We start from the raw sequence: 21,278 nt of genomic DNA, 5'->3' as shown, positions 1-21,278 counted from the left end.
TCTCAGCAGGTTTCTACCTGGTTATATAAAGGTTAATAAACAATTAACATGCATTCAGTTGCACATTGGAGTATGATATTTCTGTTAAATACACAAGTACATAATAGTTATAATCCTGAACAGTATATTATTATTTCATTGTTAATCTTGCATGTAGATGTCCTCTCTCTGGTTTGTTCTTCCGTTCATGATTTTAAGTTTCAGACGGAGACTTTATCAGTGCTGCTCTCATTTTAATCGTTTCTTCATGGAAGTGGATATATTTATAAATTGTCATAAATAAAACCTGTTACTGAATATTGAATCTCGTGACCCGAAGGCCGGAGACGCGTCGAGATGAAATAAAAACCATTCAGCAGCGGCTATGACAGAGTTTTATTAGACAACCACAAACAGCAACATGAAAATCATTTTTATGATAAACAGGAAACGGTTGCAAGTTCAACTTATGCTGAACCAGAAGATCTGAAGAATCGGATCAGAACCAGCCAGGCCGCGCCTATTTTAGCATCGATAGATCACTAATAATTCATTAAAAGATCATTAAATCAGTAATAGATCACATCCAGACTCAGTTTATAAATATATAAAAACAATGGAGGGTAATATTTTAATATTTGTTGCCTGTATAAAATATAAATAGTAGGTGATGTCCCTGAACTCCCAGCATCAAAGAGGACTCGATGTGGACGAGGACCAGCCGGGTCAGAACCAGCCGGGTCACTGGTCCAGGTCGTTGCCGTCGCAGCTGGGCGGTCGGTACCAGGCCCGGCAGAAATCGCGGATCCGGCCGCAGGCCTCCAGCATCAGCTCCTCTGGAACCGTCAGAACGACACGGAAGAAGTCTGGATACTCGAACGCCTGAAGCCAGAAGAAAAGCAGCTCTGCCTGGCGTCCTCATTATCACTTATAGATATTAGCGATTATCAATGACTGTCTCACCGAGGCGGGCAGGCAGAAGACGGACTGCTCAGTCACCAGGCGCTCCGTGAAGTCCACATCATTCTGAAACTCCGGGAAATGGTCCATTTCAATCCCAACCTGCAACAACACACTGCGTTCTGTTAGCAGAGGCCGCTTCAACTTCCTGCCATTTCTCTCTGCCGAGAGGGCCTTAAAATGACGCTGATGCCGTCAGGTCTCTGATCCAAACTCTGATTCTTCTGCAGTTTCTGCTTCATGACCAGCAGAATGACTCTGGTTAAATCCAGAAGTGAACAAACAAGGGAAGTAAATCTCTGTATTTTCATTAAGTCTGTGCTTCTTCCCTCAGACTGATGATGACCTCAGGCTGACCTCTACTCACCATCAGGTACATGGCTCCGGACGGCATGACGGGGTTGAGGCCCGGGACGGCGCTCAGTTCGCTGAAGCAGATCTCTGCGTTGGACTGGAGGAAGAGCACAGACCAATCTTTAACGTATTCCGGTCAGAGTGAGGCATCTGCCTGCTGTTGGCCCATCTTGGGTGGAGGCAGAGCTAAAGTAGAGCCCTGCAGGCTGATTGGACCAAACTAACTTAATCTTTCATCACAGCAACAGCATGCATGAAACTATGTAGATATTTTTGGACCAAATTGAGGTTTTAAAATCAAAACATCAGTTTTTCTGGCCAGCCTTCAAAGCAGGAAAGACCTGAGAACATGCCAGTAGGGCTGAAATGACTCCTCGTATGATTCGAGTACCTCGATTATTAAAATTCCTTGAGGAAAATTTACCTGCCTCGAAGCTTCGTTAATTTATGTTTAATTATTTGCGTTGCGCAGGGTTAGGGCGGGAAGAAGCTGAGGAGGATTTCTACAGGCAGAGACTGAACACGGCGGGCGGCTGATGCTGACAGTGGAAGAGCAGCTTTAGGACGAACCGCACAATAAATGTCACATGGCTGGTAGATGAGTTTCTGAGTGACGGACGGAGGAGCCGTAAATATCCCGAATTGCCCCCCCGGTCTTACCTTCGTTCGTTGACTCCTGCATTCGTCACACACACAAACATCTCCCAGGTATGTAACGTCACGACGCGCTTCGCCACCCATTTGTTGCGACCGGGATGATATGAAATTTGTTTTCGGGTATTTTCAGTAAAGCTACGCATCAACGCTCAGCCGCCCGCCGTGTTCAGTCTCTGCCTGTAGAAATCCTCCTCAGCTTCTTCCCGCCGTTCGCTTCCAGCTCCGGAGCAGAAAGGCTGCCGGACTCCCGGATCGCTCCGGTCATCTTAAGGATGATTATTGGTTCCCCGAAAACGATGAAAACCCGGAATTATCACTAATCAATAAAATCCCCGCGGGCCGAACTTGAAGATTGGACATTATGCCGCTAACACTTAGCTTTCGTCACAACTCAGAGGCGGAAGTCAGAGCGACGCGCAACGCAAATAATGTTCCGGCCGGAACACGGCGCGCTAAATGATAAAACATAAATTAACGAAGCTTCGAGGCAGGTAAATTTTAATCAAGGAATTTTAATAATCGAGGTACTCGAATCACTCGAGGAATCATTTCAGCCCTAGTTCTGGGGTCAAGTCCCAGAACCTTTGAACCGGCATCAACACAGAGGCTGAGCCCACCTTCATCGTCATCAGTAGGAACCCAGCGCTGATCACTGATTAACGATCAATATTGGTAAACAGCATCCTAACATGGATTATTATTCTGCTGCAATAAAATCTGAATTAATGTTCATGCTGTTAACAGCAGGATCGCAGCTGCAGCTGCTGCGTCTGCAGACTGACCTGCAGGCAGCTGATGGTGCTGCTGTAGAAGCCGGGCGGCGTGTTGTTCAGGATGCTCTCTAGCGCCCCCTGGACGACGGTGCAGGCTCCCAGGATGCGCTGGCTCAACCTCACCAGGCCCTGGCGGATCTGAGGAGGTCACACAGCCAGGTCAGCAGCAGGTGGGGGTCGGTCAGCCTTTCTAATCTGATCATCGGTTTGTAATCGGTAATGGGTTATAAAAATATTAGAGCAACACATTAAACCTGAAAACAATTTATCAACTCAATCGAAGCTCAGGCTGAAGGTATTTATTGATAAACTGATTGCTCAGAAGGAAGTGAAGGTGAAAGGGGGTCAGACCTCCGATCCGAAGATCCGGTTCCGGTCGTGGATGAGGATCCAGCCCATCCTCCAGCCAGGAACCAACCAGCGCTTGGCCAAGCCGCCGCAGGCCAGAACTGGAACTTCGCTGCTGAGAGACGCCAGGGAAGGACTGTTGCATCCTGGGAAAACCTGGAGAGGATCAGAGCAGACGGCCATGTTGGATCGGGACAAACTGACGCCGACGATCATCAGACATCGATCAGCACTGAGTCAGGCAGAGGCCTCCAGAACCCGGGCTGCTGCTCTGGTTCTGGTTCTGATGAGGGGGAAGTGAGCGTGAGACGGCCCACTTACCACTTCCACTCAGAACCTGGTTCTCATTAGAGCCGGACCCGCCTCCCGCCCCATTGGCCAGAACTAGACCTGGTTACATAACTCTGCTGCTGCAGTCATAAAGCCAGTGGTTCTGTTGGACCGCAGAGCCGGTCTGGAACCACCCCCCCCAAATCCCCACAGAAATATGTCTGAAACTGCAAAGTCATGCTGATCTGCTGCTATTCACTGGCAGAAGCACGGATGGTTCCGTTGAACCCAGCAACCCATCAGAACCGCCAGAACCTCCCAGCTGCTGGAAAAACCCAGGAATGTTGCTGACCTGTGGCAGAACCGATGGAAGGTTCTGGTTCCAACAAGAAACCCAAAATATTTACGCTCTGCTAAATAGGCCTGTCACGATAACGAATTTTGCTGAGCTATTAATTTTCTCAAAAATTATTGCGATAAACGATAATATTGTTTGAAGACCTTTTTACACAGATTTAATGGAAATGATGTAATAATGCATGTGATTTCCTGCCAAAGATAGATGCACTTTATTTTTAAAAGAACACCAAACACTTAAAACAACCAAAAATAAAATGGATTCTCAGTCTCCGTTAATAAAAAATGTACCTGAATAAAAACTAAACAGAGCCAAAGTGGAAATAAATACTGCATTCAACAGTGCAGATTATGAAGTCTGTATATTGGCCTTCAGTAATCAGTAGATTTAAATAGAGAAGATGGGCACATCCGACCACCTAATGCAGAAGTTCACACTACACCATCTTTTACCCCCATTTTCCCCTTACGACAATCTTACAACGTTGGCCGATCTAAGATTGTCACTGGTGATTAGTCTGCGGTGTGTGATGGTGGATCGTCGGTCAGAACTAAATCGGGTGTTTTCCCCGACTGGGAGCTTAACCCAGCTTGTTGAATGTGACAGGTAGCCAATCAGAAAGCGCGGATTCCCCTTGGAGCTTTCTGAGGGGAAAACACGGAGGGGAATCCCAAACAGCTGACACTTTTCAGCTGCTCTTCCTTAAGGTGACATAAATAGGTTATAATGATTTTCATTCAGTCAGCACTGACTCTAGCCACATGCATTGCAGGTAGATTGTAGTAAAACATTGATTAATGCCTGGTTTTGAAATTAGTTAACTGGACTTGTAGCCATTATTTTGTGCCCATTGTTGGGCTCCAAACGGCTGAACCCGATCGAACCCGATTGAACCGTTATACCTAGGGTTTCTGTCGGCTGGTTTGTGGTCTCTCAGGTTTTGGAAATGGGCCGACAATCAGTCGACAGTTCTAAGATGGTGTAGTGTGTGCTGGGCATTACACTGAGGAAATGAGGAAGGGAGGGTGAGTGGAGAGCACCGGAGTTGAGCCTTTTTTATTCAGTCATCAACAGAAAGAGAAAAAAGCAGGAAGAGACGATAAAGTCCAATCAGAATCGCCTTTGAAGAGAAAACGACAGGAAGTGGACCTTATGGTCCATCAAACATCCGACCACTAGAGACTATCAAAGTCTGCCAATAGTGCCACACGCACTTAACCTTTGACCTGCTGGGGTCAAATGGGTGAAAGGAGGGGCTTCAGGTTAGCCTCCCTGAAACCCGGTGGGTCGCCTCTAATCCCCCCTCTGCTGATTCTGGGGTCATGACCCCACCAAGCAGAGCCAGGAGTGCTGCCATGGAGACCAATGTGCCTGGCAGGTGATCCAGGAGGTGGAGAGACCGACCCGACTGATCTGACCGACCCGACTAACATGACCGACTCGACTGACCTGACCTGACTGACCCGACCGACTTGCTGCTACTCACCATGTCGCTGTAGATCTCATCCGCCAGAATGGGAACACAGAGCTTGGAGGCAACTGGAAGACAGAGGCATCGAGGTGAGACACTGATGGAACCGTTAAACCCGTCAGAAAGGCTCAGCTCACCTGTCAGGATGTTCTGCAGATGCTCCTGGCTGAACACGGAGCCGCAGGGGTTGGACGGGTTGGTGACGATCAGACAGGAAGTCCTCTCGTCCACCAGGCTCTCCAGGTGTTGCAGGTCGATCTCCCACGACTTCTCAGGCTGAAAATGCAGACGGGGTCTCTGGGTCAGGGTTAGGATTCAGTTTTAAGGCACGATTTGTTTCTCCTGCTTCAAGTTCAGAAAACCGATATGCACATTCCATAAAATTACAATAAAAACCAATAGACTACTGTAGTCCCATATACAGTAAGATGCTGTTAAAATTAATCCATAAAATAACTAGTCTCGCGTAAGAGCAAGTTACTGTTGAGTTACTATAATTCAGTTTAATGTAATGTACAGTTCAAACAAATGACAGAAAGTAAACAGTGAAACTGACAGTTCAGGTTAGAGATGCACTTCCTCCCCTCAACCCGAAACCATCTGGTCTGAGGGGAACTGGTCACAGGAAGCAGCTTTTCTCACCAAAAGATCGTAGAGTTTGACCTCGACGCCCATGGAGACGGCCAGCGTCTTATACAAGGAGAAGCCGGGCCGAGGGACCAGGATGTTGTCTCCTGGGTTACAGAGGACGCTGATGGACAGCTCAATGGCCTGACTGCAGCCGCTGGTCAGGATGATGTCCTGCAACGGAGACAAGCTAAGCTAACGGGCAACGGACACAAGCTAAGCTAACGGGCAAGAGAGAGTACCTCTGCCTCCAGTGGAGCTTCAGGTCGGCTGTAGAAGTTTGCCACGGCCTGCCGGCTCCTCAGGTAGCCTGCAGAGATGCAGAGGTGCAGCGATGCAGAGATGCAGAGATGAGGGATGCAGCTTTGCAGAGATGCAGCGCTGCGGCGTCGGGACCTTCAGGTCTCCAAAGACTCACCCACAGACGGAGCGTAGCCGTTGAATCTCTGAGAGTCGATGGCGTCCTTCATGGCCTGGAGGACGGCGGCGTCCGTCGGCAGGTTCCCAAACACGGTGGGGTCACCTGCCAGACAACTGACATTAACATCCAACAACATCCAACATTAAACATTCAGACATCAAACGATGAGAAACCCGTTATTAATGGCAAACACAAAGTGTTTACTGGAGACATGTTTCACATTTTAATGAATTTAACTTCTGCTTCTTCAAAGGAAAGTCTAATTTATCATTTTTAAAGTCTGATTTATTAGTCAGAGAAGAAGTCTTAGATCTGAGTCATAATTATGAAAATCAGGACTTTGGGGCTTAAATGTTAATTTTAATGTCATAGGGAAAGTCTTCTTTTATAAATATGACTAATTTAAAATGAAAAGTACAAGCTCATGTTTATTATGTAACGTATCCGTAGCAACCATTCTACAGCACACGAAACCCACCGATGGACAGAGAGATCATGGGCTTGGCCGGGTTTGGGATCAGCTTCATCCCGTCCACAATGGCCCGGATCGGGTTCAACGTGTTGCGGGACATTTCTGACGGCTTCACCTCCCAGCGCTGCCTGCGGCTGTGCGGCTTGGCCGGAAACAGGCCGCCGACCTTCCCGCTCAAGGTCAGGGGCTTGCTCTTCATCTGAACCACGTAGGCCTGGGTGTCCATCCTGCAGGACAAGAAGCAGCAGCCAGACCAGCTGGCGTGTTAACAACCTGGAGGTCATCTGATCAACTGGAACAGAAACAATCCAGAAGCAGAAAAATAATCCACTAAATACTTTCATTTATCATTTTTAATTTTAAGTCAAAGAATAAAAGATAGGTCAAATTTCTCATATTTGATTTTTCTTCAACTCTAAAAATCACTGAATGACTATTTAACACATAAAAGTAGGTGGTCTAATGTTATTTATTAATTATGTGTGATAAACGTAAACAAGCAGCAATAAAACATTTATGAAGTAAAACTGATGCATTTCATTTACAGCGATCCCTCGTTTTTCTTAGGCGTTCCAAAAATAACCCGCGATCAGTGAAATCTGTGAAGTAGTTACCTTTATTTTTTACAGTTATTACACAGCATAATTAAATACTCTACATTGAAACCAAAGAACAGAACCTGATTCCAGGTCAGCGGATGTTCATCAATCGGGCCTTAATGTGATCCGGAGTGTCAGTAAAGCTTCTCCTCCAACCTGAACCAGAGACTCACAGCTGGATCTGCGGCAGAGCGACGGACCTGAGCCTCCGGTCGGGTTCTGCTGCCTCTGGCCAGTTTTTTTCCAGCAGGCATTCAAAGTTTTCAGCTCATCTCCTGAATGGCCAATCTGTATTACTTCTATTTAAATACCGTAACGTTATTGGCACACAGGTAGAGAAGGAGCTCGGAGACTGTTTAGCCAATCAGGACGCAGAACACAATGCACTGTGAAAAAAACGCCACAAAAAAATCCGCGAAGCAGCGAGACGGTGAAAGGTGAACCGGGTTACAGCGAGGGATCACTGTATTAATTAATCTCAATTAACTAAATAATAAATAAAACCTTAATTTCCGAGTAATCTATCACGTCATTAATGATCAAACCTTCTTTCACATTTCTATTTATTTCTTGTTTTAGTACATTTTTAGATCTGAATAACTTATAATTTTAAGAGACTAAACTAGTCCAACCAGTAATTCCTCCAGTCTTGTTAGGCAGGATGGGAACACAAATACAGTTTTTAGTTTGAATTCATTTGAATTTCTTCCATAAATTTTGTTAATTTAAACATCATTTTATTTTGCTTATTTAAGCCAAATGTTGTAATGTTTTAAAATCACAGTGAACTTTAAAAGGTTTCATATCTTCCTGCCTGGAGGTCTGGCAGGAAGCAACTCTGGTTTTTACCGAGTTTCCTCTGATCAAACCATGGCTTTGCTAAACTTCGTTAGACTGTCTATCGCTGCAGAATGATTTATGAAATATTTGAACTGTTGGTGTCAATCGCTGAGTGTTGAGCACTGAGTCGACTGAGACTCTGAAATAAGACTGACCTCTGACCTCTGACCTGGGCCTCTTCAGGTTAAGATTTGAAACAGAAATGTTCAACATGGTTGAATGCTCAGGGTGCAGCAGATTTTTATTCTTATTGCACGTTAGATTATAAAAATGATTATCATTGTCAGGATTTTTATTTTGCTGATTTGACTGAGGGCCTCTTCTGTGACATGTTGCTCTAAATGTTTCTACTAAAGTATCATCAGCAGATAATTTCTTTAAATCCTGAAACATTCGGGTTGCCGTGGTAACGGGCCATCCTGGAGCCACTGTTCAAGTAATTAGAGTAATTACTAGAGTAACTGGCATCCAGTCCAGCAGCAGCTCATCAAAACTTTCTGCTGCAACATTTACTGGCAAATAAACAAATGATGACATTTGAGTCAGTAAATTACATTTTCATTAAATAAAATTAATTTACATGAAAGCTCATAAATTAGCTCCTCATCCATCATCAACTGCAGCAGATCCTCATTCATTCACCGTCACCACTTCACTACAATAATGTAACAAAATCATTTTACCTGCTGAACGCTGCTGGAGAACCGCTCAGGATTTTATCCAACAGGACCACTGGAACCAGAACCACTAGAACCAGAACCACTAGAACCAGAGCCACTAACGTCCAGCTGCTGGAGAACCGCTCAGGATTTCATCCAGCAGATCAAAGCTGCTTTTATAGATGCTGAGCAGCAAAACCTCCACAGACGCAGAGCTCCCATTGGCCGAGGCCGGGGGCCGAGCGGGAACGCCCCCCGTCCCCCTCCATCAGTAACCAGAACCAGACCGGCTGCAGCAATTACTGGGAGGGCATAGTGGTGGGTATACTGGTACTGGGGGGGCGGCTGCGTTCGTCACGCGGAGGCAAACAGAGATCAGCATCAGAGCAACAAGCTGCAATCGATTGAAGTCTATCAGAATCAGCTTCAGAACCTGCAAGTTCTGATCCGGTCCAAACAGAACTTTCCATCCCTAGTGGGGGAAAGTAACAACCTGAACACAGCATCTATACAGTGAAGCAAGGTGGTGGCAGCACCATGCTGTGGGAAGACGGATCAGAAGCTAATGAGGCTAACTAGCCTCTCCGGCCCGTCGGGGGTTAATCTCGACCCGCTGCCCGACCCGGTTCTGTTCCGATGAAATGACGCAACAGTTTGCTCTCTGCCGGCCGTCGACCTCACGGCGCAAACAGAACCTCGGGTCAACCCGCAGCAGCCAGGTCGATACCTGGCCCCTTCTCCGGTTCCCCGCAGGAACCAACCGGACTCTGACCTGTTTCAGGGGAACAAATATGACGCGACACAAACACACTGACACCACAGAACACCGTTAATCAGGCTGGACCGGAACCAGGACCAGGACCACAAGAACCACAGTAAATCATCCCTGACCCAACAGCAGCTTCTGGAGGTGCCATCACCATAGCAACGATGAAGCCACCGTTCGTCTGGTTGGCAGAACAGGAAGTGAATACTTTCCCAACCCAGGTTCTGGTTCTGACACCAGAGACGATGTCTGCTTCTTCTAACCTAACCTGATTGAACCCTTCTGGCTGAGGCGGGTTCTACCGGGTTCTGGACCATCACCAAGCAGAGGAAGTTCAGTGTTTACAATCTTAAAAGTGCGGCATGTGTTTTTTCTTTCCAGTAAACCCAATTGGGTGCTGGAACTGGGTCAAATGGGACTCTGATACCGGATCCAGATCAGAACCGGTACTGATTGGACCCACTGCTGTGAGGTCAGAACATCAAAGTAGGTTCATTACTGCATTCAGAGTCTAGAACCAGGACCGGGCCGGTTCCATTTGGACTCTCCTTCCCGTCCTCAGAGGGAACCGGACCCTCCGGACCTCTGACAGGAATCTCTTCCTGTTGACGTGAGGCCGGTAGTCCGGGTCTCTGCTGGCCCGGCGGGCTGGACTGGGCCGGCGGGACTGACCGGGCCGGTCCTCCGGGTCGCTGATGTCGAAAGAGCAGCACTGCTTGGCGCTCAGTCGGGTCAGAACCACACATGGCTGCAAGCGGCCCAGAAGGGCTGAGGTTCTGGAGCCGCCAGGAGAACCCGGCTGGGATCTGGACTGAACGGTTCTGCTGGTTTGGGTTTCATAATGGATTCTGGTGGAGTTCTGATGGACACCTGGCTGAGCTGGGTCAGCCAGAACCGGTGAGGCCCGGTTCTGTAGGTCAGACAAGGGGGCAGTCCGTCCTCCCAGAATCGGGCCAGAACCTGCAGGCTCCAGGACGTTTTGGTCCACTGACGTCTGGCGGGCCCAAGAACCTGGACCAGAACCACAGGAAGCTGCTTTGACCAGAATCGCAGAGACAGTTTGAGACGAATTGGATCCGAGTCGCCTCGAGACGTCCTCCAGCCGGACCACTGGAACCAGCAGGACGGATCCAGCAGAACCGTCTGAGGGTCTGGGCAGAGGAGAGACCAGGTCTGCCGGCGTCTGATCCTGAGATGAGGACGGAACCGGGGTCGGGTCGGACGGAACCGGGGTCGGGTCGTCCTCAGCACAGCCTCTCAGGAAGTTGTCCATCCAGCACTGGTGCTTGGAGCAGAACCGAGGGGACAGGGGAACGTCCTCCTCTTCCACTGTCCCTGGTTCTGTTCTATCCTCTGAACTGTTGGGTTCCCCAACATCTGGACTGGAACCAGAACCGACCTGCAGGACCCAATCAGCCCCAGGCCATCCTTGTTGGGACATCTCTGAGGGACGAGCGTCTGGAGGACAGAAACAGAGACATCTGGACTGCCTGGAAGGATCGTGGTGTGAATACTCCTCAGAGTAAGAGTAGACCACGCATTGGCAGGACAGGCGGTGGCCATCTTGGAGAGGGCGTCCGTCCCACTCGGCTAAGCTAACAGCAGGAGATGCCCTCAGGGCTCGGAGGATAGCTTTTCAGAAAGTAACATGAACATATCGTTATATATTGTGAATAGAATATTATACTGTATTTATGTCCAAATGTCAGCTAATATCACTCTTGGTGTAATTCCAGGATTCAGTCCCAGCTTCAAAGGCTAACAGAAATTTTATAAATTTTGAAAAGTTTTAATTATTCTCCAACATATACTTAGGTTATCGGACACCTGCCAGATCGCACTGACTGAATCAGTGATCGACCTCTCCAAGATGGCCGCCATACAGCAAATAGCTGAAGTTGCTCACCACACTGCAGCAGCTTCCTCCCAGCTAATGAAGGTGCGCTCTTCTCCTCCTCATCCTCAGGATGTTGACTCTTCATCATCTGAGTCAGAGTAATGAGACTCGGTTTGGGCCGGTTCGGGTTGGTTCTGCCACTCCAGGTGTCTGCAGGTAGCGCCCTTCGCAGCTCCTGCAGGTAAGCTAGTAGCCGCTGCTCCACCTTTTGGGCGTAGCGCTCACCGTAGCACTCCTCCATGTCACCCTGGAGACGACAACAATCGTTCTCATTGGTTCATGTAATCAACCAATCAACGGCTTTCTGGCTCAGTCATACAATGGACTAATACCAGCCAGTGACTCTGTAGAAATAATAATAATCATCATCATCTTTATTGTCATTATAGAAACCATAGAGTCTCTGCTGGGCCTTCTTTGTCAGTTCTGCAGTGTTTACATCTCAGGTCAGGTTATCCATGATATGAACTCCCAGGAAACTGAAGTTTGACACCTTCTCCACCTGCTCTCCGCAGATTTTTATTTTTAATAATAGACCCCTCATTGGCTGCTCGGGCGCAGGAAATATGGCGGCTATCTTGGAGCGGTCGTCCCTCCTACTTGGCTAAAACCAAAACAGTAGAAGAAGCAAGAAGGACCTCGCTGCAGTAAACAGAAAGGGGCGGGGACAGACCACTGGCAGTCTCATACCTTTGTGATATTCTCATTTAATCTAATTATGTTAGTTGTGCTACCACCCCCACGCCACTAGAGGCAGCAGTAGACCCGAAAAGATGCAACTAAGGGCAGATTTAGAAGTGCACAGAAAACTACAGAATGTTAAAAAACTGAGCTGCGCTGAAGTAAATAAAATAGAGAAGTTAAAATATATTCTGAGAGTGAAACTCCTTCCTAAAGATGAAAATACATCACAGATTTCAAAAGAAAATAAAAACGGGAGAAACAGATAACATAGGAAGTAGCTCCCCCTTCGCTTCCGGAGTGTAATGGTCCCATTTCCAAATAAGGCAGGAGACCGCCAGCGGGCCTCCCCGCCCCTTCCTGCTTGCTGCAGCGAGGTCCTTCTCCGGCACTGAGGGACGTTTTTGTTCGGATCGACTGACTTTACGTGACGGCTCAAGAGACAATGTTTCACATGTAATATTATTATTTATATCTAACCCTAACCCTAGAATGTTACTATTCTGTATTGATGTCCACGGGCGAAATGCCAGCTGTTAGTTGCAATGCTTTAATATAGAAAGTGAACCTAAACATTACAGCACTGAGAGGTAGCGGTGTATCCAACACATAAATGCTGTTGTTCTTAAGCTTACCTTTCATTATATCCTTAAAATGATGAGGATCCGTGAATTTTTCAGTCAGGTTTCCCAGCAGATACACTGCATGAGTCAGAACGGAAGTTGCCTGATGTAATTGTGAGAAGGGTCTATAACTGGGTTCAGCCCCGCTATGGAGGCTAACCGAGATTTTGTAAATCTTAAAAAGTTTAAATTATTTTTTTAACACAAGACCCTACATTAGAAATGAAACAATATATATTGTAAAAATTATATTACATGTTAAATCATTCACCAGCAAAGTTTACACAGGTGGCAAAGACCATTAATATGTAATTCTTTCACTCTGTCAAAAGTAAGATACATCCCAAATCTCCTGTTTTTCTTTTGAAGGTTTCCTAAAGACACGATGTGAATGCAAATTTGAATTCCAGAACGGACTTAAAAAGCGAACTCCGATCCGCCTAAAAACTTCGGTCTCGGTCCGGTTGAAGTGAACTCTAACCCAGTAGAAAACCTGTCTGAATGCAACCTGACATAGACATAATATAAGAGTAGACCCCGCATTGGCCGCTCCGGCGCAGGAAATACGGCGGCCATCTTGGAGCGGTATACCCTCCTACTTTGCTCAACCAAAACAGCAGAAGATGCCTCAGCACTGAGGGATATTGTTGTTCTGGTCGATGGATTATTGATGTGAGGGCTCCACAGACAACATTTCACAAGTAAGGTGGACATATTATTGTGTATATATTGTGATTAGAATATTACTTTACTGTATTTAAGCCTATATTAGAAATGAAACAATGTAACATATTATAAAACTTATATTATGTGTTATAACATTCACCGGCAAAGTTTACACAGGTGGTAAAGACTATTATTCATATTCTTTCACTCTGTCAAAAGTAAGATACGTCCTAAATCTTCCGTTTTTGTTTTGAAAATTTCCTAAAGACACGATGAGGAAGAAGAGGGAGAAATCTATAAAGAGAGACGGATTCACTGCAGCACGGATGGATCTCACATCGGATTTGGACTCAATCAGCTGCTGAATCTCTGAAGCTGGAACTCTGGAAAACATAAACGTATATCTATATATATAAACATGTATCCAATATATATTATTCAGTATTAATCTTTATTTATTAGTGTTTGTATAGTTATATAAATATGTATTGATATTACTAAATAATTTATTAAATAAACTATGAACGGCTGTGTGCTTTGTAATATGCTCTTCATTCATAGATATCAGAATATTCCATTCCTATTCTATTGTTATAGCCACTAAGCATATTTAAATATGATGAACTATGTATTAAAAACATACAATTATTTATAAATGTAGCTTTGATAGATGTTTGAATATGGTTTACAGTAACAAAAAAGTGTGTTATGATCGATTAAATGCGCTGATACGTCATTGTGCTGCTAAACACATAACGCTGAGTGGAGTGGTGGACCGCTCCAAGATGGCCGCCCTAAATCTCGTCAGCGACAATAGGCGAGAGCGGTCCATGAGGGTCTATCCTTATATTATGTCTATGCAACCTGACTTGAGACCGTTTCAAAAGCAGGAAGTGAGCTACAGTGCAGGACTTTCTGGTCATAGATTACTCTCTGTGTGCAGATTTACGAAGATGTTGTGGTTGTCATGGCAACGTGTCTGTGTGCCAATACAGAAAGCGAGGAAAAGTAGAATATAAATGGTTTAAAGTTATTTTACTGTTTAAATCTCCATTGCTGTGGCGCTCTGCAGCTGCTGTAATTTTTAAACCTTTAATAAATGACAAAAACGTCATGCCTCAGTTGTTTGAACATTTAATCATCAAATAGGATGACATATTTCATATGTCCCATATATAAAGTGTAGGAGTCATGGTTTGTTACATTTGGAGAAATTAATAAAATTAACAGCAGCAGTTGTGTAATTAATCACCAATAAAAAAGAGCAATTTGCTTAGTTCTCTCTTGCATCTTGATAGAAACCAAACTGTTTATAGATTTATATCAAGGGAGAATATTTACAAGCAGCTTTAATCTAAGCCATGTTTATAGAAACCAGGTTAGAAGCTCTATGCCGCCCCCTGCTGGACATAACCAACAGCAGAGATGGAGGCTCAATCCAATCAACAGGTCCAATCGGGTCCTATTGGGTCCTACTGACCTTCATGTAGTCCTGCAACCTCTCCTTGGTGAAGGCCAGGTTCTGGACCAGGCGCCTGAAGTCGGCCTGGTTCTTCCTCATCAGGAACATTTCTGTCTGGCTCTGTGGAAGCAAAAGGATCGGCTCCTGGATTCGCACCAACAACCTCTGACTGGGATCAAAAGCAGCTCTGACGGTCAGCACTCCGGTTCCAGTTCAATCCAACAGAACTGGTACCGCTGGCTCTAGTGGGTTAGATACTTACACACTGATCTTCATACTGAGGCAGCTTGTTGGGAAAGAACCGGATGATACTGGACACAATGTGGACCGTCCCTCTGCCTTCCCTCAGCATCTGCATGATGACCTGCAACAGAACCAGAACCTTCAGAACCAGTGGCGGCACCAGTGTTAGGGGTGCTTATCACTCTCCCAGGAAAAGACATAGCACCTCCAGAAAATATTAGATACAATTTTTTTCATCTGATTTAACATTACTTATATGTAGTTGTTGTGGCATTTTCATCAAAAGTTACAAAACAAAAATAAATTAAATCAAGCCGCAGCATTTGCAAACAGAAAATAATATATGCTGAGAAACTAATACAAAATAAAAACTAATACCTCTCTCTATTTATATCGTATATATATATCAGAAAGTTGCAACTAGATCTGATGTGTAATTTCAAAATAAAAGCCTATCAAAAATGTAATTTTTTATATTTTTCCCCTAAGTTGCTGTGCCCATTGTTGAGAAACTCTCTGTTTCCAAAGACTGCTACCACTTCTGGGTGACAGAGGGACAGAAAATATCAAATTCATATGATCTATAATTTCAAAATTAAATCCTTTTAAAATGATACGTTTTTACTTTTATATACAAAAATAAGTAGAAAATGTAAAGAGCTGCCTCACTCAATCATCTTATTTATATACAGATTTTTCTATAATCTCCTATACATGTACTACTTATATACAAACCAGATTTCAAAAAAGTTGTGACACTAAACAATTTGTGAATAAAAACTGAATGCAATGATGTGGAAGTGCCAACATATAATATTTTATTCCTAATAGAACATAAATGGCAGATCAAAAGTTTAATCTGAGTAAATGTAACGGCAATTTAGGGGGAAAAGATCCAAAGTACTACTTTAATGGTCTTTTATTTTGAAATTACACATCAGATCTAGTTGCAATTTTCTGATTCTGTTCTAGAGGTGTCCCTTTGTCATCCAGAAGTGGTAGGATTCATTGGAAACAGAGAGTTTCTCAGCAATGGGCATGGCAACTTAGGGGAAAAAGATAAAAAAATGACTTTTTTGATAGGCTTTTATTTTGAAATTATACATCAGATCTAGTCGCCACTTTCTGATATATATATATATATATATATATATATATATATATATATATATATATATATATATATAATATAAATAGAGAGAGAGATTAGTTTTTATTTTGTATTAGTTTCTCAGCATATATTATTTTCTGTTTGCAAATGCTGCGGCTGGATTTGAGTAGCTCAAATATGGACCGGATGTTCGCTTTTATTGTGAAAGCAGCACGTAAATGGGTGTACCATAATGTCTCGAGCGACCCCGCACTTGTATATTGTGTGCTGGGCCGGCTGAAGTCAGAGCCGGTGTTACGTCAATCTGCGTTTCCCCATCAGATACGGTTCCCCCTGAGTTTTCTTGCCGCTCCGCACCGCCCAGGCGGCAAAATACGCGCGTGCTCGTGACGAGCACTGAGAAAGCACGCGCGTGGCAAGCACGCGCTTGTTCGGCGCGCTTGTATGAGAGGCCCCATAGGCCAAAACCTACAAACTCTCTTACACGTACTATCAAACTCTCTGACAGAGTTTGATTGCAACGGAAGTTATCTTAAAATTTCAGTTTCTGATTGGACCCCTGGCAGGCTTTTCAAAATAAAAGCGGACCTCCGGTTTGTTTGATTCATGTTTCTCTCCTGCGGCTTTAAAAATGTAAAACTTTGTGTTAATTGATTTGCTAAATGTTAGAGCCATAAATAGGAAATATTTAAGTTATTTGTAAGATGGTTTGTTTGTATTTTATATAATTTAGTTAGGACGATTGATATTTGTTTAGGCATTTTTATTGTGCAATTTAGTTTTATTTTGAAAGGTCTAGGGAATGAAACAGATATTGGATCTATTGTCATAACACTAAAGGAAATCATCTATCTGAAAATAAATTAAAACATATTATGTTGGCAAAAAATTCTGTAAACCACATATGTGCTACCTCAATCAAAATTGCTGACATTTGACCTTTAACAAATCTTTCAGATTACATAAACAATACCTTACCAGGTACTTTTCTGACTTCAGGATAACACAGGGACACCTATAAGACCAATTTTAACTGAGGTTGCAAATATGTGCTTTACAGGATTTTTTGCCCACATAATATTTTTTTTTCAGATACATAATGTTTTGCAAATTAAAACCCTCTATGGCATGGCGTTGCCCTCAGGCAACAAACCACATTTCTGTACCTCACATTGCTCTGTAATTTTATTTTGGGGGGAATAATTTAATGATAATAATGCTTTAATTTAATAATGCTCCACGTCTGCATGGGGGCGGAGCCGGCATCATATCCTGGAAGTGATGATAACATAGACAAAGTTCAAATCCTCTTATGGGATGTTTTTTTTTTTAACTCGGTATATTTGAGTAGCTCAAACATGGACCGGATGTGCGCTTTTATTGTGAAAGCAGCACGTAAATGGGTGTACCATAATGTCTTGAGCTACCGCGCACTTGCATATTGTGTGCTGGGCCGGCTGGAGTCAGAGCCGGCTAGCTTTACCGCGGTGATCAACCGATCATGCACTTTTTCACGACAATCGGCCCGATTATGATCGGTGACCGATCGATCGGCACACCTCTACCAAACATGGTTATAAATATTCTGCTATTAGAGCAGAATAACCTAGTCCAGGTTTGAAGTGTCTAGGTGTAGTAGTTTTTAAACTAGAGTTGATTAAAGATGCGGAAAGTAGTGAAAAATTAAGTGGAATCGCCCTTTAGCTATTGGAAGCTGGAAACGATGTAATATCTGGAAGTAATCTGGCTAATGGCTCAAGGCTTCATCCTGACGTCTAAGCGTCAAATAAATGCAAATCAGTCTGATTAAAATAACAATACTAATGTGTGTGTTTAACTATAGGGAAAAAAAGATCCTCATAGCATCCTCAGTAAAATGCTTAGCTTCCCCTTAGCACCTGCAGAAAAAGATTTCTGGAGCCGCCACTGGTCAGAACCATCCCTCCTGTCGTCCTACCATGGTCTTCAGGCCGAACTGGATCTTCATGTGTTTGATGGCGGGAACCAGTCCGGGCAGCAGGCGGTGCGTCGCGTCCAGGAACGCCATCACCGCCTCAAAGTTCTGCACGTCCCGGTTCATCACGATGGAGAGGGCCCGGGCAGAGAGGACCCGCAGCCGCCTCGGATCCTCCAGGTTCAGGGGCCTAAGGTCCGGCTCGGCCCGGCCGGAGACCACTGCGGAGACACGAGATGTTCTGATCAGGTTCTGCTGCAGTTCGGTCAACAGGAACAAAGTCCAATGATGGTCAGCAGGGAACTTTGGATCAGATTGTTTCACCTTCTCCAGTCAAACATCCCAATCCTTCCAAAGTTCTTTTTTTTTTCAGCTAATTTTGAATTAAACGCATCAGGATTTTCTAGCAGGTGTTTCTCCAGAAGTTATTCAGCTTCCTCTTTTAACAGATCGGTTCCATCAGCTGGACCTACCTTGGGGAACCGCCATGATTCTGTAGATCAGCGGAAGAACCTGGGTGGGCCCGGCCCGGATCAGCTGCTCTCTGCGGGCAGCCCGACAGGTCCTCCGGCAGTTCGGCCTCCTCCACCTCCCGCGGGACATGCAGAGACATGATCTGCTTGAATCTGGGTTTAAAAAACGAACTACTTCCGCTTCCAAGTCACCGCTTACCTTCAAAATAAAATCTCCTGAAGTCCAGAGAATTTATAATCAGTATAAATATTTAGGGTGAAAAATAATTTCAGTTAATTATATGATTAATTGACACCAACATTTCCTTTGAGAACCATGACCGGCAGGAACAGAACAGGAACCACAGTTTGAGAAACTTGGTTCAATATAGGCTTTTATTCTGAAGTGAATCGTACTGCTCATGCGTGGTAGACCAGGAAGTGATCATAGAGAGCGCCTCTCCTCTGTCCTGGCTTCCCCTTCCAGATCTGAGATATTTGTAGCTCAGGTAGCTTCAGCATCAGCGGACCTGCAGGTAACAGGAAGTTTATTAACCACTGACACGGAAATACGTCATTTATTTCAGACTAAAGCCGCGGCAGCGGTAATATTCAATAATACTTTGTGGAGTTGCTGGATAGGAGAGCATGTTTTAATGTACCAGAAAGACCGGGCGGGCGGGGTTTAATGGTGCGCTTAGCTAAACTGGTGGTTTCTTATTAAATCAGAAATACATGTATCAGACATAACATTATGACCACTGACAGGTACAGTGACTGACGACCCTTCATCATGGCTGCTGTAAGTGAGCGGGCACGATTGGACTTAAGATAGGGGTAATCCCTGTCCTCTGATGTTCTGGCGTCCTCCGACTCTCAGCTGTCTCCCTTTTCCAACACAGCTGCATCACCTCCTCAGTGCAGTCAGGTTCTCCAGAGTCCTGCTAAACACCTCGTTATGCGACTCGGGTGTGTTGAAGCAGAGACGCATCTAAAGGCTGCAGGCGTGGAGCTGCCCAGCCCTGGCTTAACATTCAGGCAGGTGGTCATAATGTTATGTCCGATCTGTGTAAACAGTGAGGTGGCCTTCAGAAGGTTCTGGTTCTGCTGAACATTTCCCATTTCTTCTTCTTCTGTGACTTTAATATCCATTTGTCCTGATCCATCCTGACCTCCAGCGTCGCCATGACCTCCAGCGCCACTCTGCTCACCTGGTCCAGATTCGGGTTCTGTGCGTCCAGAACCGCCTCCTCCTCATGCAGAGTCCTGGTCCGACCCGCCTGCAGCCGCTCTTGGTCCAGCGGAGTTAAGGTGCGCTCCTACCTGCAGTACGTGAAGCGGAAGCTTCGCCCCCCTCCCACCCCCCCCTACAGCCACGTATGCCAGGTGGGCGACCCGGTCCTGCGCTGCCGGGCCGCCGCCGTTGACCCGGCGGCCATAGCGGGCCCAGAGATCCAGCGGGTTCTGGTAACCATGATGACAGTGATGAGGAGGCTGCAGTGCGTGGGTCTGAGCGCACCGCAGGTGGGCGTGCCGCTCCGCATCCTGATGCTGGAGTATCCCTGGAACCTGTTCGAGGCGGTTCCGCCCGCGGCCCGGCGGGCCCTTGGCCTCTCCATCCAGCCGCTCCGGATCTTCCTGAACCCTGAGCTCCGGGTTCTGGACGGCAGCACGGTTCTGTCTCAGGAGGCCTGCGAGAGCGTCTCGGGCTTCTCTGCCGCCGTGCCGCGGTTCCGGTCTGTGGAAGTGTCAGGTACGTCTGGAAACCCGTCCAGAACCGGATCAGGATGATCTGCCAGTTCTGAAAACCCAGAAAGGTTCTGCTGGTTCAGGAGGAAATCAACCCATGATTTCTTCTTTAATGTAGCAAAGCATCAGAACCGATCAGGTAAGGAGGCTGGTTCTGATCGTTGAGCTCTACTGATGGGGTAGACTTATGGTATTTCTGTCTGGTGAAATGACCTTTGAACTCTATAAACGACCTGAACTTTAAGGAAAGAAATAATGGAGCATTCAAGGGTTTTGCTTTTTGTTTTCAGGCCTGAATGAGAAAGGTCAAGAGGTCACCTGGCAGGCGAGCGGCTGGCCGGCCCGGATCCTGCAGCACGAGATGGACCACCTGGACGGAGTTCTGTTCCTGGACCGCATGGACTCCAGAACCTTCATCAACATCAACTGGCAGGAGCACAATGAGTAGCGCCAGCCGGCCCCGGGCATACGCAGCGCCGCATGGCGCAGAGCTGGACCTGCTTCTGGTTCTGGTGAACCAAACGGGACAAATAAAATCTATTTAAGATGAAATGAGCTGAATCTGATCTTCATCAGACTAAGCACAAAAGATGTTCTGGACTCAACCCGGTTCTGGTCCAGCTGGTACCGGAACGTTTCAGAACCAGAACTGAGAGCAGATACTGAGCAGAGGTCCAGGTTCTGGAATATAAAACCCCCTGATGGGTCCAAGGTTTTGTTGCCTTTCTTTGACAAACTGAACGTTTTTCATCAACAGGAACCAGAGTCATCAGAACCATCAGAACCGACTGTGTGGATCAGAAATAAAGGAATGTTTCTCTGATTTTCTGAGTTTTAATCTGATCTGAAACATTTTAGCAACAGAAATGTGAAACCAAGCAAGCTC

At 45.6% G+C, this 21,278-nt stretch overlaps 3 protein-coding genes and 1 long non-coding RNA gene across 8 annotated transcripts; 2 read left to right on the top strand and 2 right to left on the bottom strand.

Annotated features, from left to right (window-relative positions):
- Positions 1–360: 360 nt before the first annotated feature.
- tat (tyrosine aminotransferase) lies at positions 361–8,959 on the bottom strand. Of its 2 annotated transcripts, XM_088006077.1 has the most exons (12): positions 8,813–8,958; positions 6,697–6,917; positions 6,216–6,320; positions 6,040–6,107; positions 5,813–5,971; positions 5,308–5,446; positions 5,186–5,238; positions 3,075–3,227; positions 2,733–2,861; positions 1,307–1,390; positions 943–1,041; positions 361–861 (listed from the first exon to the last, which is right to left on the bottom strand). In XM_088006077.1, exons 2-12 carry the CDS (start codon positions 6,914–6,916, stop codon positions 721–723), a joined length of 1,350 nt encoding a protein of 449 aa, XP_087862203.1. In that variant the 5' UTR covers position 6,917; positions 8,813–8,958; the 3' UTR covers positions 361–720. The 2 variants fall into 2 exon arrangements, with proteins under 2 accessions (XP_087862203.1, XP_087862204.1); XM_088006078.1 differs by lacking the exon at positions 361–861 and having other exon boundaries at positions 943–1,054; positions 8,813–8,959.
- Positions 8,960–9,150: 191 nt separating this feature from the next.
- Positions 9,151–18,931, bottom strand: LOC106909213 (uncharacterized). Of its 2 annotated transcripts, XM_014975525.2 has the most exons (6): positions 18,665–18,931; positions 18,195–18,412; positions 15,146–15,247; positions 14,902–15,003; positions 11,461–11,698; positions 9,151–11,012 (listed from the first exon to the last, which is right to left on the bottom strand). In XM_014975525.2, exons 1-6 carry the CDS (start codon positions 18,792–18,794, stop codon positions 10,066–10,068), a joined length of 1,737 nt encoding a protein of 578 aa, XP_014831011.2. In that variant the 5' UTR covers positions 18,795–18,931; the 3' UTR covers positions 9,151–10,065. The 2 variants fall into 2 exon arrangements, with proteins under 2 accessions (XP_014831011.2, XP_087862201.1); XM_088006075.1 differs by lacking the exon at positions 18,665–18,931 and having other exon boundaries at positions 18,136–18,269.
- LOC148158592 (uncharacterized) lies at positions 13,344–13,964 on the top strand. The gene is made up of 2 exons (XR_015762988.1): positions 13,344–13,456; positions 13,689–13,964. It is a non-coding gene; the product is annotated as an uncharacterized LOC148158592 (long non-coding RNA).
- Positions 18,932–19,056: 125 nt separating the features above from the next.
- Positions 19,057–21,215, top strand: pdf (peptide deformylase, mitochondrial). 3 transcript variants are annotated; one of them, XM_088006081.1, is made up of 5 exons: positions 19,083–19,179; positions 19,412–19,445; positions 19,546–19,681; positions 19,822–20,396; positions 20,683–21,215. In XM_088006081.1, the coding sequence occupies exons 3-5, from the start codon at positions 19,602–19,604 to the stop codon at positions 20,838–20,840; spliced, it is 813 nt and encodes a 270-aa protein (XP_087862207.1). In that variant the 5' UTR covers positions 19,083–19,179; positions 19,412–19,445; positions 19,546–19,601; the 3' UTR covers positions 20,841–21,215. The 3 variants fall into 3 exon arrangements, with proteins under 3 accessions (XP_014831021.2, XP_087862208.1, XP_087862207.1); XM_088006082.1 differs by having other exon boundaries at positions 19,081–19,179; positions 19,412–19,681; XM_014975535.2 differs by lacking the exons at positions 19,412–19,445; positions 19,546–19,681 and having other exon boundaries at positions 19,057–19,179.
- The last annotated feature ends 63 nt before the right edge of the window (positions 21,216–21,278 follow it).

Source organism: Poecilia mexicana, unplaced genomic scaffold, assembly GCF_051168715.1.
Source record: "Poecilia mexicana isolate PSO_F unplaced genomic scaffold, ASM5116871v1 scaffold_6, whole genome shotgun sequence".
In the NCBI taxonomy this organism is placed as follows: domain Eukaryota; kingdom Metazoa; phylum Chordata; class Actinopteri; order Cyprinodontiformes; family Poeciliidae; genus Poecilia; species Poecilia mexicana.
The sequence above is the reverse complement of the archived record's forward strand: the minus strand, read 5'-3'. Positions and strand labels throughout refer to the sequence as shown.

Excerpts from the sequence above, each read along its gene's own strand:
- LOC106909213 (XM_014975525.2), bottom strand. The coding sequence starts at position 18,794 with ATGTCCCGCGGGAGGTGGAGGAGGCCGAACTGCCGGAGGACCTGTCGG. Across the intron at positions 11,699-14,901 it reads GGTTGCAGGACTACATGAAG|GGTGACATGGAGGAGTGCTA; the intron begins GTCAGTAGGACC and ends TGTCGTCTCCAG. Across the intron at positions 11,013-11,460 it reads GAGGAAGCTGCTGCAGTGTG|ACGCTCGTCCCTCAGAGATG; the intron begins GTGAGCAACTTC and ends TCTGTCCTCCAG.
- pdf (XM_088006082.1), top strand. The coding sequence starts at position 19,602 with ATGCGACTCGGGTGTGTTGAAGCAGAGACGCATCTAAAGGCTGCAGGC. Across the intron at positions 19,682-19,821 it reads AGCCCTGGCTTAACATTCAG|CGTCGCCATGACCTCCAGCG; the intron begins GCAGGTGGTCAT and ends CCTGACCTCCAG. Across the intron at positions 20,397-20,682 it reads CCGGTCTGTGGAAGTGTCAG|GCCTGAATGAGAAAGGTCAA; the intron begins GTACGTCTGGAA and ends TTTTGTTTTCAG.
- tat (XM_088006077.1), bottom strand. The coding sequence starts at position 6,916 with ATGGACACCCAGGCCTACGTGGTTCAGATGAAGAGCAAGCCCCTGACC. Across the intron at positions 5,972-6,039 it reads AAGCTCCACTGGAGGCAGAG|GACATCATCCTGACCAGCGG; the intron begins GTACTCTCTCTT and ends TCTCCGTTGCAG. Across the intron at positions 862-942 it reads TCTTCTGCCTGCCCGCCTCG|GCGTTCGAGTATCCAGACTT; the intron begins GTGAGACAGTCA and ends TTCTGGCTTCAG.